The sequence below is a fragment of the Stegostoma tigrinum genome, chromosome 10, assembly GCF_030684315.1.
Source record: "Stegostoma tigrinum isolate sSteTig4 chromosome 10, sSteTig4.hap1, whole genome shotgun sequence".
Taxonomy (NCBI): domain Eukaryota; kingdom Metazoa; phylum Chordata; class Chondrichthyes; order Orectolobiformes; family Stegostomatidae; genus Stegostoma; species Stegostoma tigrinum.
This window is the reverse complement of record NC_081363.1, coordinates 78811947-78829458: the sequence shown is the minus strand read 5'-3', so window position 1 is coordinate 78829458 and position 17512 is coordinate 78811947. Positions and strand designations below refer to the sequence as shown.

Genomic DNA, 17512 nt, shown 5'->3' with positions numbered 1-17512 from the left:
TGCTGAGAGATGCTGGCCAATCAATCTACTGCCAGCGTGAGGGTAAGTATCATCACTGGATCTGTGGCCACAGATGAATAACAGAAGGAGTAGATTGCAGAGTGGGTCGTGATTAGAATTAGCCAGGTGAACCTCACAGCACATGAGTTCCCTGATTAGAGTTGTTAATTTGGTCCAATCAGGGAGTCTTGGCTGACAGATATAAACAGGAGTGTCAAGGGTTCTACTTCTTCTAGGAGCCAGCTCAGAGATAGCTGGGTCAGTGTCATGTGCTATGCACGTGTAAATAAAAGGTAACAGGGGTGGGATATCGGCCTTTCTGAAGTTATTTCAGTGGTGGCCAGAGTAGGATGCGAGAACACCATATGGTACGTGGGATTAATGATGTAACCACGCAAAAGCTACTGGTTGAAGCCCAACTGGATTCCAAACAGGCACTATAAATGGTTTCATCATTAGAAAACATGGCAAGTGGAGGTTATGAGTTTCAGGACATTACAACAGAAGTGGACACCCTTGATTGTCTGACTGGACTTGGGGAATTCCACTTGAATGAGGGCAGCTGCATCGTCTCACTCAGGTCATATCCTGAACAGAGAAACAGCCCACTACAAAACCCAAAAACAAAGCCAGGCCTTGGCTAAATGGTAAAAATTTTCACGAGGATTGGCAGGTCACTGTAGTTGCTGCCAGTATGTGGACTTGAGACTAGGCCTGAATTGTGTAACAGAAGTCACACACCAGCATCCAGGAGAATGCATACCCTGGGAAGTTGGTCTACAGCTGGTTTGGAATAGCTAAACTGCTTAGCAACGTCCAAATCAGAACCAATCAAAATAAATGCCTGGCTAAATAGTCACCCAGTTCTAATGGAGATCAATACCTGTGTAGCTGTATCAGTGACTGTGGGACCAAAATTACTCTGGACACCAATGCTTAAGTTTGTGTGAGACCTTGCCAGCCTGAGAACCTATACCCGGGAACCCTACAGATTAAGGGTGCAACCTCTGTTCCAGTCTTTTATGAGAAGCAGCTGGTTTAGTTACCACTAGTTGTAGTAACAGTCTCAGCCCCAAGCTTGATGGGGCAAAATTGGGTGAGAAAGATTCAATTTAATTGGCTCAGTGTTTTTCAATTATAAAATGGCTGCCTCAGTGAAGTGCTGGATGTCTTTCAGGATGATCTAGGGACTATGAAGAGGACCACGGTCACCATAAACATTGACCAAGAAGCAACTCCACAATTCTGCAAGACTAGCCCAGTACCGTTTTCCTTACAGGCTGAAGTAGATGCAGAAACCAGGAGGCTGGAAAGCAAAGTAGCCTTCAAACGAGTACAGTTTGCAAAATGGGCAACACTGGTCGTACCAACAGATCAGTTCACCTTTTGGGGATTTCAAACAAATGGCAAGCTGGATAAATACGCAATCCCTCGCATAGGGTTGGGGGGGGTGTGGGCTGTCCTTCATGAAGCTGACCGTGAACAATGTGTAGCTGCAACTGAATCAGATGAGGATTCCCAGAAGTATGCTACAATTAATATCCGTAAGGGTTTATACCAAAACAGAAGTTGCTGGAAGAGCTCAGCAGGTCTGGCAGCATCTGTGAAGAAAAGAAAATCAGAGTTAACGTTTCAGGTCTGGTGACCCTTCTGCCTGTGCCATTTTCCAGTGGACAATGGAGAACATTTTCCAACATCTATCATTTACCTGGATGACATACTAATAACTGGGAAGACCAATAAACATCATTTAAGGAAATTGGAAATAGTGCTTAAACGTTTCTCCAGGGCAGGGGAATGTCTTAGGAGAGAAAAATTTATGCTCACAGAACTCACGTCTGTGTCAGAGCTTGGATGTTTTCTTAGGCTGGTGAATTATAATGGAAAATTCATATGTAACCTCACTTCCATCCTGGCAACCTTACATTTGCTATTGAAAAAAGATCAGCGTTGGGCATGGTCTCGCAGCCAAGATGTAGGGAAGTGAAGACACAGCTGTTGTTGTCTAAGGTGGTGGCACACTACAATCCCAAGCGAGACATGCAATGCCTCCCCATACACACTGGAGTAGTGTTAGCTCACCATTGGTCCAGTGGAGAGGAACGCCTGATAGCGTGTGCTTCCTGGACTTTGGAATGATGCCAAACGAAGATAAGCACAGGGACAGAAGGAAGGTTGAATAGTCATCTTTGGTGTGAGAAAGTTCCACAGTAGCTTTACAGATGTAAATTTGTGATAGTAACAGATCACAAATTCCTGTGAGGGCATCTTGAACAGGACAGAGCTGTGCCCCCCATAGCTTCAGAGGCGGGCTCTTATTCTGAGTGGTACAATTACAAGTTGGAACACCATGTGGGAGGCCAAGTGGCAAATGTGGATGCTTTGAGCCACCTCCCACTGATGGATACACCATTGGTGGTGCCGCCACTGAAAGAGCCTGTTCTGGTTTTAAACTTTCTGGACTGTCTTCCAGTCACCGCTGACAATATCAGGCTGTGGAGACAAAATGGTCCTGTAATGGTAAACCAAAACAGCTGGTGGGTAAACGCCAAAGGCAATCATAACCAGAACTGAAACCTTTGAATTGAAACCTTTCTGGACCCTGCGAGACCAGATCACCATAGAGGATGGCGTGTTATTGTGGGAAGCATGAGCAAAGCTAAACTCCACCAGGATTATCCAAGTGTTTCCAAAATGAAGATGTTGGTGAGAAGTTGTGTCTGGTGGCCAGGACTGGATGCTGCTATACCAGCATTGGCAGGGCATTGCCTAGAGTGCCAACAAGGACAAAAATTACTGCCAGCAGCTTGCCCAAATTCATGGAAATAGCCAGGTAAGCCCTGGACTCAATTACGTGTTGACCATGCAGGTTCTTTCATGGCCTCAATATTCTTAGTCATTGTGGATGCCCGCTCAAAGTGGCTGGATGTGCAGAGTTCATGCGGGGATGATGACGATTGAAAAGTTGCAAGCATCTTTTGGCAACACATGGATTCCTGGAGGTGCTGATCACAGACAATGGACCGTTATTTACCAGCAAGAAATTTCAGTAATTCCTGAAGTTAAATGGTATTCAGCAAGTAAGGACAGCTCCATGCCATCTGTTGGTCTGGAGGAAACAGCAGTTCAAATGTTGAAGGCAGGCTTAAACTAACAGCCTACAGCTTCACTCAATACCAAACTGTCCCAGTTGCTGTTTGATTATATGACCACCTCTCAATGAACTACAGGGACAGCTCCAGCAGGGTTGCTAAAAAAGACAGGATGCATGCTAAGTGGCGACTTTTCACTTTTTTTTTGCATGCATGTGATAATAAAGCTAAATCAAATCAATTCAATTCAAACCGGATCTTTCTGGAAGTTGGTGGAAGGAATGTAGTGAAACAGTATCAGGAATGCCAATACCAGACACAAGATTCATCTAAGTGAGAGGGACGAAGTTTACTATCGAAAACACAAATGGTTCTGCATGTGTAAAGAGGCTCAGTCAACACAAGATCAAGTCCTAACTTAGAAGGTTAGGTAGGAGAGGCAATTCTTAGCAAGCACTTGGATCACATGAAAGCTACAACCTCGCAAACAGGGCAGCAGCAAACTATACCTGGCCCATCAGAAAACCTGGCATGGCTGTCAGAACCCATGGGTTCTTCCCCTCTGCCTAGCGTCAGAGAAACCTCTGAGGAGATGGACACAACAGATATCACAGCCTCAAAGCCTGAAGAACATGAGCTTTGGCTGAGACACTCCAAGCGCAAGAGGCAGGCTAGGTCCGGTACATGCTGCTTGTATCCGAGGCAGAGTCAGAGGAACCGAATCTGGTGCGAAATGCCCCAGGAGAAGCTACAGGATTTAAAAAAAGTCTTCATCCCAGGACTTAGAGAGGGAGTGATGTAGTGACTGGAACAAGGTCAGCAAGGTGAACCTCATAGAATATGACTCCCCTGACTGGAGCAGGTTAATAGACCCAACAGGGAATCCTGGGTGATAGATATAAATAGGAATGTCAGGGGTTCTACTTACTCTAGGGGCAGCTCTGAGCTAGATGGGTCACTGTCATGTACCATGCATGTGTAAATAAAAGGTGACTTGGTAACAGGATACTGGCCTTCATGGAGTTATTTCACGGGGTACTACATCTTTGGATCAAGCACCGAGTGCCTTTTAATGAGGAAATCCTATCAACCCAAAAGGATTTGTTTGTTGTGCCCGCTTAGTATAATGAATTTCCCCACCTTGTGGCCTACTATAATTATGCCCATCAAGCCTTCCCAAGATTAAGGGTCCTGGGATCTGAAATCCCAGCATCCAGGCTTGCCACCTCTCTATTGCTGTCAGTGACAGTGGGAGAGGTGGTAGCTGTTGTATGTATCAGAAGCCCTGGATCATTGAAGGCACACAGGCTAAAAGTGGGTCCAAGTGGGGGCTGCAGAAGGGGCTGGTCATGGCTCTCAGACCTATTTGATGTCCTGATGACAATCCCTCAAGCAGGCATGACTGAATGCCTTTGAAGAAAGGCTCACCCTATAAGCTCACGATCAAATCCATCAGGACTTTGTTTTTTTTTGGACTGCCATCCAATAGTGAATCCTGTCTACTATTAACTAAACAACAATAGTTGTTGTCCAGCCCTTGAGGAGGTAGTGGTGCTTTGCCTTTTTGAACTGTTACAATCCATTCAGTATAGGGACACTCACAATGCTGTTAACAAGGGAGTTTCAGGACTTTTATCCAGTGGTATTAAAGAGATGGTGATACACTTTCAAATCAGGATAGTAAGTGGCTTGGAGGAGAACTTGCAGATTTTGGAGTTTTTGTGTATCTTCCCTTGTCTATAACTATATGGTGGCAGTTGTGGATTTGGAAACAACTATCTAAACAGTCTTATGAATTACTGCAGTGCATCATGTAGATGGAGTGAATATTTATAGATGTGGTACCAATCAAATGGGCTGCTTTTTCCTGGAATGGTCGAGCCTCTTAAATACTTTTGGAACAGCACTCATCCAGACAAGTGGAGATGATTCCATCACACTCCCAACCTTTGCCTTGTAGATTACGGACAGGCTTTGAGGTGTCAGGAGCAGAGTCACTCATTGCTAGGATTCCTAGCTCTGACCTCCTCTTGTAGCCACGGTATTTACGTGGTGAGTCCAGGTAACTTTCTAGTCACTAATGACCCCCAGAATGTTGATAGTGGTGGATTCTGCAATGATAATGCTGTTGAAAGTCAAAGCATCATGGCTAGAAACTCTCTTTAGGTAATGGTCACTGCCTGGCACTTGTGTGGCACAAGCCACATATCAGCCTAAGTCTGGATATTATCCAGGTTTTGCTACTTTTCCCTATGGATGGTATCAAGAGACCATTCCAACTGAAAAAGAGAGCCTGGAAAGAAGTCAGTACCTGTGGGTGGCTCAAGAAACGTGGCTCTAGTGCTGCAGGAAGAAGAATAATCATTCTAGGTACCAGTTCATGCTCCGAGTGTGGTTTAGTATTGTAATATTGCCACCTCACAGAACTGTCATACTGAAGACTGGGTGCCAGGCATCTCCAACAGATGCATCATGTGTAATCAATGTCTGCCACTTCAATGTAGAACCAGTGCAGCGTGACTGGCACCACAAGGATCACACTTAAAGCGCAAAAGGAATTACAACACTCAGCAGCTCAGGCACCATCAATTCATTGAACTTTCTTGATTATTAGGAGAAACCCCATGTTCATAAGTAATTTGGGGATATGATCTATTGTTATAATTGTACTCCATTCATATTCAGGCGATATGCCATGACTGAAAGGTTATAATGCATGTTTGTGGATCATATTCTAAAACCTTCAATAATGTCTTCATTCCGCAGCAGTCAGGTCTCCTAAAGATATTTACACCTCCAAGGAAAGCCAGTGGATGGTGTTTTGGAAATAAGATCTACCCTCTAAAGACATGAGAATTTCTGCCACTGACACTGAGGAAAAGTACAGCTGAAGCCACATAAGCATGAGAGTGGCCATTGCTCAAGCCATCATGATACTGATGGTGCCATTCACATGTCTGGACAGATTGAGATAATGTACCAGTTAATAATGACAGACATTGAACAGCTAAATTTAGTTCAAATTTCAAACAAGGCTATACCCTTTTTGCTGAGGTGCAGTGTTCATGCTCTTGTACATACTTTTACTGTTTCAAAGTAGACTGCAAAACCTGAAAGCTAACTGCTAATTGTCATTAACTACTAAATTTTCTATGGCAATCTCTACTAATCAGAATTCACTTGCCAACTTTCTTCTCATAAACATAAATATTACCTTTTTCCCTTAAATTAACATTGTCTGAATTTTCCAGATGTCTGCAGGACAAAAATCTTCAAAATACTGTGTCTTTGTTAACAAACCTAGTGACTTGAATAATACACTGCCTGTGCTATATTAGACTGACATATTTTTGAAAGAGTAGGAGGGGAGGTTACTATCTTCAGTGATGCTGTCCTTTATGCATTAGAAACATTCTCTCAAGGATAACACACTCATTTCCTCTTATCAACCTGACCTTCAAAACCAATATCCTTTGCTACCATCATTGCTGAGCCAAATATTTACTGCTATACCGCTAACTTACAAACTCTGCAATTCATTAGGCCATTTTATTGGTACTGGTTGCATTCCCAGCAGAGTCCACTATTGACTTCTTGTTACTGCTGAGATCGCTGGAGCTGCAGGCCAATTGGATTGCCTACCAGCTCAAGATGGCAGGGCTTCTGCCTACTGAAGGGTGGAGTTCCACTTTCCACTATAATATGGCATTGTGGTTCAGTCCAATATCAAGTTTCCTGCTCTCTGGTCAAAATATTCAACTTCAACCCATGCGTTACAAGAAGTAATGGAGTCAATAAGCCAATCTGAAGAAAAATAGAATCTTTGGACCTGTCAGGAACATTTGAATGATTAAGCCAATGATACAGAGTAAAAACTATTTGGAAACGTTATAATCACTGAACCAGTCAGTAGAAAGGAATCAGAAACGTTAGAGATGCTGACAAAATTGCAACTTGTAAACCGGTTAGAAAGAGAAGAATCAATTCATCAAGTTAGAAACAGGAAAAGCAGCAAAACAATGAGATTGCTAAGGCACTTAGTTATAAATAAAACTACCGCACATAAACAATGAATTTCAATTATCACATATAATTGGTTTACTTGCAAGAAATGTCACGGTTTCCCTGACAGCTGCTGGATTAAGGCACTTCAACACATGACATGAAATTATGCGACAGAGGAGGTCACAGGTTTGATCTTTAGTTAATGTTACTTAGCTCAGCCTGGTTACAGTATTGACACTGCAACTGTCACCAGCTTCCACTGGATAGCTACAGGGAAGAATGTATAACTTTTCCATTTTAATCCAGTAACTTGTCTTCTCCCTTGAAAACTCAATTGTTTTGAGGACAATTTGGACTTGGCCAAAGTCCACAAGCACTTTCTTCAAGTTGAAAGAATAAGAACAGTTATTTTGTCAAGATACTAGAGGATTACCATACTTCACTAAGGGCCAAATTTTCTGCAATGAGTATGGAAGAATACAGAAATAAAATAAATTAAATTGTCTGAATATTTTCTTGCTTCCATAGAGAAGTTAAACAAATCCAGAAATTCAATATCAGAGTTATTAAGAAATGAATAATCTAAATATATACCTTGAATATGCTGAACCTCCGGTAGTATACTGGCTGAGCCAAAATCTATCAGTTTAACTCTGAAAGGAAATCGCATGTGTTCTACTAACATGATATTGTCTGGCTTGATGTCTGTGTGGATAATAGACATATCCTTAAGCTTTTCCAAAGCCTTCAGCAGCTGTAAGGCAATGGTTCGAACATGCTTAACAGGGAGAGGGGCAAAGTTGTTAGACTTCTGGAAGTCCTGCAAGTTCTGCTCCAATAGTTCAAATACAAGGTAAGACTTTGCATTTCTATGGAAATATTCAAGAAGTTTTACAATATGAAACTTGTCTGCATCCACATCTTGCAAGATTTTCAACATTCTGACTTCTGTCGCACTGCAGCTATCATATTTTACAGTCTTAATAGCAACAAACTGACCAGTGCTTCTTTTGCGACAGCAGGCCACCTCCCCATATACTCCCTCGCCCATGGGTTGGATAATGCTATATGTATCATTGTGAGAATGAATTGCAGACATCTTCTTACGAGGGGGTTTCTGAAGAATCATTTTACGGGAATATATCTTATTCAGTGAGGCAGAGTATCCTGGAGCTCTTTCAATGCTCATCTTTGAAGTTTTCTCTCTGTTATCACCTAGAACTCGACCTTTACTGTCAGTCGACATTTAGATGGAGATGATGTTGCAAGTCGGTTATACTTGAACACATTGTGTATGAAGTAACAATCTTTTTTAACTGTTTCTTAATGATGCTACTTAGGCGCTGAAGAAACTTTTCTGAAAAAACTTGCAGCTTTATAGCTGAATTTCAATTTTTGAATGATGAAGATTGGTTATTTGACCCCTAAAAACAATGCTCTCAAATTAACTCAAGATCAGATTTTGTATGGAAGTTCCATCACATTTATGCAATCAAAAAAAACCTGTAGGATATAGTCAGCAAGGTTATCAAAACCAACCAAAATTGCTTATGTAACAATGTATAGCTTTACTGAGTATGTATAATGCTGAGTCACATTATATCATAATCTGTATGAATGGGTGTATATGCTCTGATGTCATAATTATCCTGTGATTCATCAATATCTTTTAAAGGAAAAGTAATTAATGTATGTATTTGAAGGACCCTCCCCTACATTAATACAACCGAACCTATCTACACAGCATACCAGAAAACATTTTCACTTTCAAATTGTTTTCAGTACTTTTAAAACTCTGTAAATGACACTCACTTGTGAAGGGCATTCCACACTGGCTTTTGACAGCTCTTGTTTTCTGCAGTTTTCCGATAAGAGAGAGAAGGCCTGGGCCATGTGACTGAGGATTCCAGGATAACATTTCGTATTATAGAATTATTTTCTTTGAAAGTATTACACATTATGAGAGGTACAGCACTTACAAGAATCAACCACCAGAGCAACTACTATCTGAAGAATACATGTCACAGAAACTACTGAAAACTTGTGTTGTCAAAAATCATGACCAGCAATAAAAACAAGAAAGAAAAATTAACAACCGAGAATTGTAGCTCCCACTTTTCTGCCTTTTTATCAATATATCGATTCATGTGGTTCCTTTGGTCAATGGGGTTGAATCTTACAGTTTTTTGGCTTGTAAACTTCATGGCGTTTCACAGGAGGTCTCTCCTTGCAAGGCCCTGGTGTTTTCTTAACAACTCACCTTATTAGTTATCTACCTGCTCGTATGCTGACAGTCTTGTCCTATGCTAGCCCAATTCTACCAGTCGTCATACCCAGTGGAATATGCCACTGCTGGGATAATCTTGACCATCAATGCTGATACCAGTGCCATCTTTAAAATACCATTATGCATCTGGTCAAGTGCTATAGGAGCTGCCCTGCGAGGTTCATGACATTTTCCGTAGCTGCAGCAGATAAGAGGAATATGATGTCCTGCTTTGCAGACACAAATCTGGAGCTCCTAATGCATGGACTGCTTCTGTCTGGTCAACAACTTTCACCACTCTGCCAGGGTAAGTATCCCTTGTCTCTTTGGCACCTCATACTCCTCAGTATGGCACCAACCTCCCACTAAGGCTCATGCTCTACTGCACCCATTATTACCTGCAACACCTTCCCTCCTTTGCTCTCACTCACCTCATACCATTGCGTCCTCACTCATGCGGAACAATTCGCCACTTTCTCCCAACTGCACCAGCACTAACAGCTGTGCTGCCTACTTTTCACCTTCCCTAATACACATCTTCTGTCATTTCAGGAGCAAACAAACCACAATGCAGTACCAAGAGTCAAGGTGGCTGGTGGCAGCCGAACATTCGGCTCCTTATCCCTGATGAAAGCAGAATTCTGACCCTGACCACCTCAAAATACTGCTTGACAGTGTCTAAGCTCTCAACTGGTATCAATGGCTGCCTTTGGCTTTCTTAATGAAGTCCTGTCTTGCTTGATGCGAACATCATTTGTAGAAGATTTAATAGCATGGCACTTGGAAAACAGAAAGTAAGAGCAAGACGGAATTTGAACGTGTGACAGAAACTAAATGAGAGACAGAGTGTGTAAGAAGTATGAATGAGAGCGTGAATATGTGACAGAGTATGAGTCAGTATGAAAGATAGTATATGTGATACAGAGCGAGAGAATGAGTGAGAGACTAGGTATGTGAGAATAAGAATAAGTGAAACAAAGTAAGTGAGTGTGTGTAACAGTCAGTAAATTATTACGTATGACAGAGTGAAAGAGAGACAAATGAGTAAGTGAGTGAGTGTAGGAGAGAGGAGTGCGGGGAAATGAATATTTTGTATTTTGACAGATGAGTCGAAGTGCGAGTGAGTGAATGAGAAAGAGAGAGTGTGAGTGAGTGTATAAGACAGACAGAGATAGAGTCAGTGACTGATGCCTTATATGATGCCAACATCTGTTCAGTTCATAAACCAAAATCCTCCCCGACCGTCAATCTCGCCATGCACTCATGGCTCTGACTTGGAGTTCAACAACTTTTAGTCCTTCAAATGAAGTCATGGGAGAAGGTTTGGGAAGCACTTGTCTCATGGAGGGGAATGACGTGATGCGGGGTTAATGGGCAGAATGTAGTTCCAGCAAGTGGGTCAGGATAATGTGGCAATGACTGGTGAGCTGGTGAATGCTGAAACCACCTTTATACTGGAAGTCCAAAGCTACTCTGAAAGGTGTCAGGCAGTTACCCAGACAATGTTGAGACCTCCCACTGTATTCTGGCCCCAAAGGGGTGATATCCTGCCTGCAATAACGACTGGTGAATCATCTTTATGGCACTAGCATTGGGCATTGCTGGTATTGCTGTAGGACCTATCTGAAGGATCAAAAATTGATCCTCTTGAGGCATATAAGTGGGAAATGTGATCCCAAAGAAGGGCTGTCAACTGGTGGCAGGAAGGGATTGATAGCAACAACAGTGGATGGCATCCTGTGGACAACCCTTTTCCAAGGCCATGTCCTTCAATCAGGGACAGAATACCAGTCAGCAGGGGATATTTCTTCCAGAAAGTGTCGTATATACCAGCAGAGTCAGGGTGACGTCCTCACGCAGCCGGTATGCCTTTCTGCCCTAGACTTAATATGGGAGAAGCAGCACGATGGTGGGAACTCTGCCCTGCACATTTCCAACCATTTACATCGGCCCACCTTCCTCTAAAAGCCCTCTGGGAGGTTGGGTGTTAAATTCTGCACGTGGAATGCGATGATATTTGAGGAATGGAATGGAGGCTAGGAGATGGGTCTGGGATTACATGAGGGGATGTAAGATATGGTACAAGAAAGAACCAAAAAATGGAATTGGGATTTTAAGAACTAATATTTCAGTAAATACTGAATACATTGTTGAGGTTTTGTTGGTCTCAGCTCGTATTACATATAAATACCAACAGCTATTTTTGTTTACCAGGGCTGTTTTGAGTATGACCTGAAGCAAAGCAATAATCTCTTCACAAATTGTATCTGCAGAGTGCAGTCAGGAAAGACATGGTGATGCACTGCAGGTGAAACAAAAATATGACTGCTGTTTTCTTCTTCTCAGCAAACCCAGCTTCTTTTGTAGAGGATAACTTTGCCAGACAGATTTGTTATTGCACTTTAAGATTTTGCTTATAATTCAGCATATACTAGCAGATTTTGAGGTAGGCATTTGAAAGGTTCGTCACTGCTTATCTATGTAGGTCACTTAGCATTTTCAACGGATGAATCTGTTGTACCTTTGGTTGTGTAAGGGCTTCAAGATCCGGCAGAAACCTTGTGTTGATGTCATGGAACCACTCCTCAGTTGGAATAAATAATAGTGTTGGTGGAGTTAAGAAAGAAAAGAGAGAAACACATGCAAAAATAAGCATGTGGATTTGACCAACATTAGGTGGTAGATTTTATTGGATAGACTTTCAACAATGTAACAGTAAGATTAGAGCCTGGTATATCTCTAATTACCATGTATTGTGTTATTTCATCTTAATATGTAATAATAGTGGTATAAAGAAGACCAAGCCTAAAGACAGATCTTGCTTTCTCCTCAACTAATCTGTCTTAAACTCAAACTCATATGTGAACAACAAAAAACACACAACAGATAATGGCAGTGAGAAAGTCCACTGCCTAGAAAATCATGGCATCTGTGAAGATAAGAAACAGACTTGAAATTATCTGGGGTAGAGGAGATCTCAAAAAAACCACATGTTTCAAAACATATTAGTATAGCTTTAAGACCAACTAACAGCCAGAAAAGCCAATGGTTGTTGTGAAGAAAAACATTTCTGAACGAAAAACTCCTGCAAAGAAGCCAGCAGCAAGTCTGAATAAAAGCCTTTATAACCAAATAACAAATAATAAACAAATAAGCAGTGAGAACAGTAAACACCCACTTGTGTCAACAAGACAAATTCAAGCACCCACATAAAAGAGGCCGATTATCAGATATCCAAAGCAGATTTGATCCCTTGTAGGAAAGAAAGAGAAAAAGACAAAGTCTGTCTTCTTTTCAAATGAGGGAATAGGCTGCGAGTTAGAACCTCTGGCAATGATTTAACAATTTTGGATCTATTTCCTTGACAATGAGTTAACAACAAGTAAGTTCAGAAAGTACTTCAGAAACTGGCTTAAAAACAATCAACAAAAAAATCAGGAGGACAAGTCATTTGTTGAAATGCAAGAACTCATAGCCCTAAATGAAGTTAGTTAAATATTTATTATTTCAGCAATTTGGACAAGAGATGCAAATTTTATTCAGAAACTGAGAAACTTTATCAATTTTAACTGCCAAATAACAAATCAGAGATAAATTAGAAGAACGCAAAACTGCTTGGTTAAAACGCAGTGCAAAAATACCCCAGGCTCAGGAGGAATTAGTACAACTGCTGCAGTAAAAAATTATTAGTGATTAATGGTAATCAATTATTAAATAAAAAAATCTTAGTGACAGACACCATTTTGAGAAAGGTTTTGCCCATATGTCTTTTAGAAATCCTTCAGACCTCTTAAAAAAAATCTTCATTTATTTCTATGAACGCACCAGTGTTACACTGAAAACACTACTTAGAACAGCAGGAACTTTACCAGCTTACAGATTCAGTACTCCATGAACAATCTGTATAACAAAGTATCAAAATAACTTGCATTTATCAATAGTACAATAAGGCAAAAAAAATGTGTAGCACAAGGAGATCAAAATTCTGCCAATGCTCATCCAGATTGGGGAAAAAAAATCAACAACTTCAAGCGCCAATCAACAATCAATCAATGCAACAAAAGTCATCTATACTCGTCTTTTCACCAGAAAAATTCAAACTACCAGATATGTTTGATAAATCGCAAATTGGCAAATATGGAAACCACAATAAGTTTTCAAACAGCTTCAGGATCTGACAATAAATCAAATAAATAACAGATTAGTACATTTCTCTGCTATTTTGGAAGTACATCGTACCATGTGTTACACAGATAGCAGATCAATAAGAAATAAATTATGCTTGACAATCCAGAACATTTTTTGATCAATATAACACATCAAGAACAAGTAGGACACTAGCATGGTCATACGTGAGTAGCAGATACCAAATCTGTTTATGGCTAATTTCATTAATGATATGTTTGTACTATATGAACCATGCAATTTGGAAACTTGCAGCAAGAATTAATTTGTGACAGAATTGATAATTATGTCTTAGATAATTCAGTCAGAAAACTTCTTCAATCAAAAGTAGATATAACTCTACAAATGGCAGTCCAAACAGCAGTGGTTGTGGTTGGTCAGCTCGCTGAGCTGATTTGTTGTTCCGCAGATGTTTCATTACCCTGCTGGGTAACATCATCAGTGCAGCCTCTGATGAAGCACTGTTGTGTTTTCCCACCTGGTTTTTAAACTCTGGAGTCCATTGGGCAGGATTACCTCACTTCTGGTTTTCCTTCACAGTGGAGTGTATATGGGGTCGAGTTCTATGTGTTTGTTGATGGCTTTCTTTATGGAGTACCAGGCTCCTTGGAATTCCTGTGCCTGTGTCTGCTTTGCTTGTCGCAGGATTTTGGTATTGACCCAGTCGAATTGGTGGTTTTCCTTGTCAATGTGGATAGAGATGTGTGAGTGTTGGTTGTGTCTTTTTGTAGCCAGTTGGTGTCTGTCTACCCTTATTGTCCAGCTCAATGGACTCCAGAGTTTAAAAATCAGGCGGGAGAACACAACAGTGCTTCATCGGTGGCTGTACTAATGATGTTACCCAGTAAGGTAATGAAACGTCTACGGAATAACAAATCAGCTCAACAAGTCAAATACCCACAACCCGAGCTACAAATCTACTCCAAAACCTTACAAATAGCAGTGGATATAGAATCTATAAAATCATTCAAGAAACATACAGCAAAGGTTCCACTTAATACAGAACATTCTATACAGTGTGTTGACTATTTAAACTGTAACAACGCACTCCATCAAGATGCCTTGACTGATACTAGTTTGCACATAACAAAAGCAACATGAAATCCTGGGCAATCTACTACTACAGCATAATAAGATGTGAGGCTGGATGAACACAGCAGGCCAAGCAGCATCTCAGGAGCACAAAAGCTGACGTTTCGGGCCTAGACCCTTCATCAGGATCTTGTCACAGGTGGGTTCCAAAACCCCACATCATTAAAGACAAAATTGTTCAGCCTTACACCACTCTGTACACTGTAGAAAGATGTTTTACAGTCTAAAGAACACAACAAGCAAGAAATAAAATTGTTTCCAAGCCAACATGTATTTTCATGATTAAGAGCAAAACATTGAAGAAAAGGTTAATACCACAGTGACATAAGTTTCTTCATATAGGGAAGAACTACCTATGGACAAACAACATCACTCCTTGCTTGGATAATTAAAGCCATCATTCAATTCAGATTCCATTGACAGAGAAAGAAGAAATAACTCAAATTCTCCATATATTCTTGCAGATACGTCAATGAAAAACTCTTCAGCACTGATGATCTAACAGAAACCAGAGCAGAAAAAGAAAGGCTTATCAATTTTGCAACACTGTTTTTATAATTTTGAGACAGGACTGTGACATATAAGTAAATGTTCAAAAATAAGTCATCTACTTAACTAATTTGAAAGTGCGTATACATTTCTTTAAAAAACATGTTTGGGGAAAATGTTTTAGATTTAATGTTGTGTAAGGGCTTTAGAACCCTGAAGAAACCTTCAGATGATGTTACCAAGTTGCAGCTCTTTGAATATTAGTACAGAATTGACACAGTTAAGAAAGGAGAGAATGTGCAGGAAAACATGTAGAGTGGACTAGCATTAGGTGGTAAAATTTATCGAATGGTCTTACGAAACAAACAGAAAAATTAGAGCCTGCCATATCTCTAAATATTTTGTACTGCGGTAGTCGGTCTTAAAATGAATGAACAGTATTAGAAAGAAGCCAAAGCCAGAAGATTTGCCTTCTCCTTGACTAGTCCGTCTTCATTCCCAACGTTAACAAAAAAAAACACGCAACAAAAGACTACTGACACACGAATCTTTGCCATCACCAAACAGAAACTTTACGTGGTTCAGTCAGTAATTAATTGAGTAATATTTTCCACAAAGTCAAATAGAATGGGGATATTGCATCAAGTAAAAATAAAATCAGTAGCACATTCAATGAAGCCAGAATGAAGAGAGGTAAAAGTCACTGAGCATGTCAATTACTAATCATTAATTGACTGCAACTGATTGTGCTGTACTTTGATTATCCCAGGAACATCAATAAGACCAGCTCCATATGAGGATACACATGGCAATGTGAGACGTCTGTTGGTTTTGCTGAATTATTTATCAATAAGTCATTGGAAATGAGTGTAATGAGCCATGCAGTTCAGCAAAATGTTACCATTTCATTTTACATTTGAAATAGTTCTTGACTGTTGAGATAATTAAGGTCAACTTTAGCAACATTCAAAGGAACTTTTTCTGCGTTGTTTTTTGATTCACAAGAAACCCTTCAAAGCAGCTCCTAGATGAAAAGAATGACCGAGTTGTCAATGACTGTCTCTATTAAAACAAGGGCAGATCAAATTACTGAAGTAGCAGATATCAGGTAGAAAACTCCAAAGCTTTGGATGTAATCTTGTTCTCAATGTCAGAATTGTTCGAGACATATCACCAGTAACCGTAGTGTCAATTCCACTGATTTATCCCATATATAGATATTAGTTGATGGTAAATTAATTTTTATGTCCATGAATGGATCTGAAGATACGTCATGTGGCACATCTAAAAGGAAATATTGCAGAAGGTGCAGGTGGGAGTCACAATGTTTTATTGCAAATGAAATGTCCTGAAAAGTACTTTGGGCCCTCCTACCACTCAAGGAAAGTAAAGAAAAACAATCATAAATAACCTCTTAATATACAACTGTGAAAAAGCTAATGTTCCATTTCTTTACTGAGTCTTGGCAGAGGAAGATGCTCTCATCGTTGAAAGTGATATCTATATTCACGTTTTAAATTCTTGCTTGCGTTATGATTCCAGTCAAGATTACCGGTTTTATGTAATGGTCCGAGAGAGATCCCACCAAACTGTATTATGATCTGATTAGGGACCAGCAATACTTTATTTTTAAAGTAGGCAGAAAGGTGAAATCCAGGTATTTACAAATAAAATAAGAACAGAAAATTCCATAGCTTTAAAAAGAAACATGGATGCACAATTTTGCACTTTCACAGATCTGGCCTTGGAACTCCTACTCAATAGCCGGTCTGTTATGGACTGCCTCTTCTGTCCAGTTTTTAAACTCTCTTGCGCTAGATCTACACTCCTCCAAATTCCAAAACTGCATCCCAATACTTATTCACCCCATACTCCAGCTTTTCACTGGCAGCTAGCTTCACCTGTATCCCTGATAATGGGAACTGCAGATGCTGGAGAATCCGAGATAACAAAGTGTGGAGCTGGATGAACACAGCAGGCCAAGCAGCATCTTAGGTGCACAAAAGCTGACGTTTCGGGCCTAGACCCTCCATCAGAAAAGGGGGAGGGGGACAGGGTTCTGAAATAAATAGGGAGAGAGGGGGAGGTAGATCGAAGATGAATAGAGGAGAAAATAAGTGGAGAGGAGACAGACAAGTTAAAGAGGCGGGGATGGAGTCAGTAGAGGTGAGTGTAGGTGGGGAGGTAGGAAGGGGATAGGTCAGTCCGGACACAACGGACAGATCAAGGGGACGAGATGAGGTTAGTAGGTAAGAAATGGAGGTGCGGCTTGAAGTGGGAGGAGGGGATAGGTGGGAGGAAGAACAGGTTAGGCAGGCGGGACGAGCTGGGCTGGTTTTGGAATGCAGTCGGGGGAGGGGAGATTTTGAAGCTTGTGAAATTC

At 40.8% G+C, this 17512-nt stretch overlaps 1 protein-coding gene across 1 annotated transcript in view; it reads right to left on the bottom strand.

The window, feature by feature from the left end:
- itpka (inositol-trisphosphate 3-kinase A) overlaps positions 1–8651 on the bottom strand; it is a 112214-nt gene extending 103563 nt beyond the window's left edge. Inside the window, exon 1 of the mRNA XM_059649291.1 lies at positions 7692–8651. Coding sequence (XP_059505274.1) covers positions 7692–8343 — 652 coding nt within the window. The 5' untranslated portion in view covers positions 8344–8651. The remainder of the gene's footprint in view (positions 1–7691) is intronic.
- Between the last annotated feature and the right edge of the window lie 8861 nt (positions 8652–17512).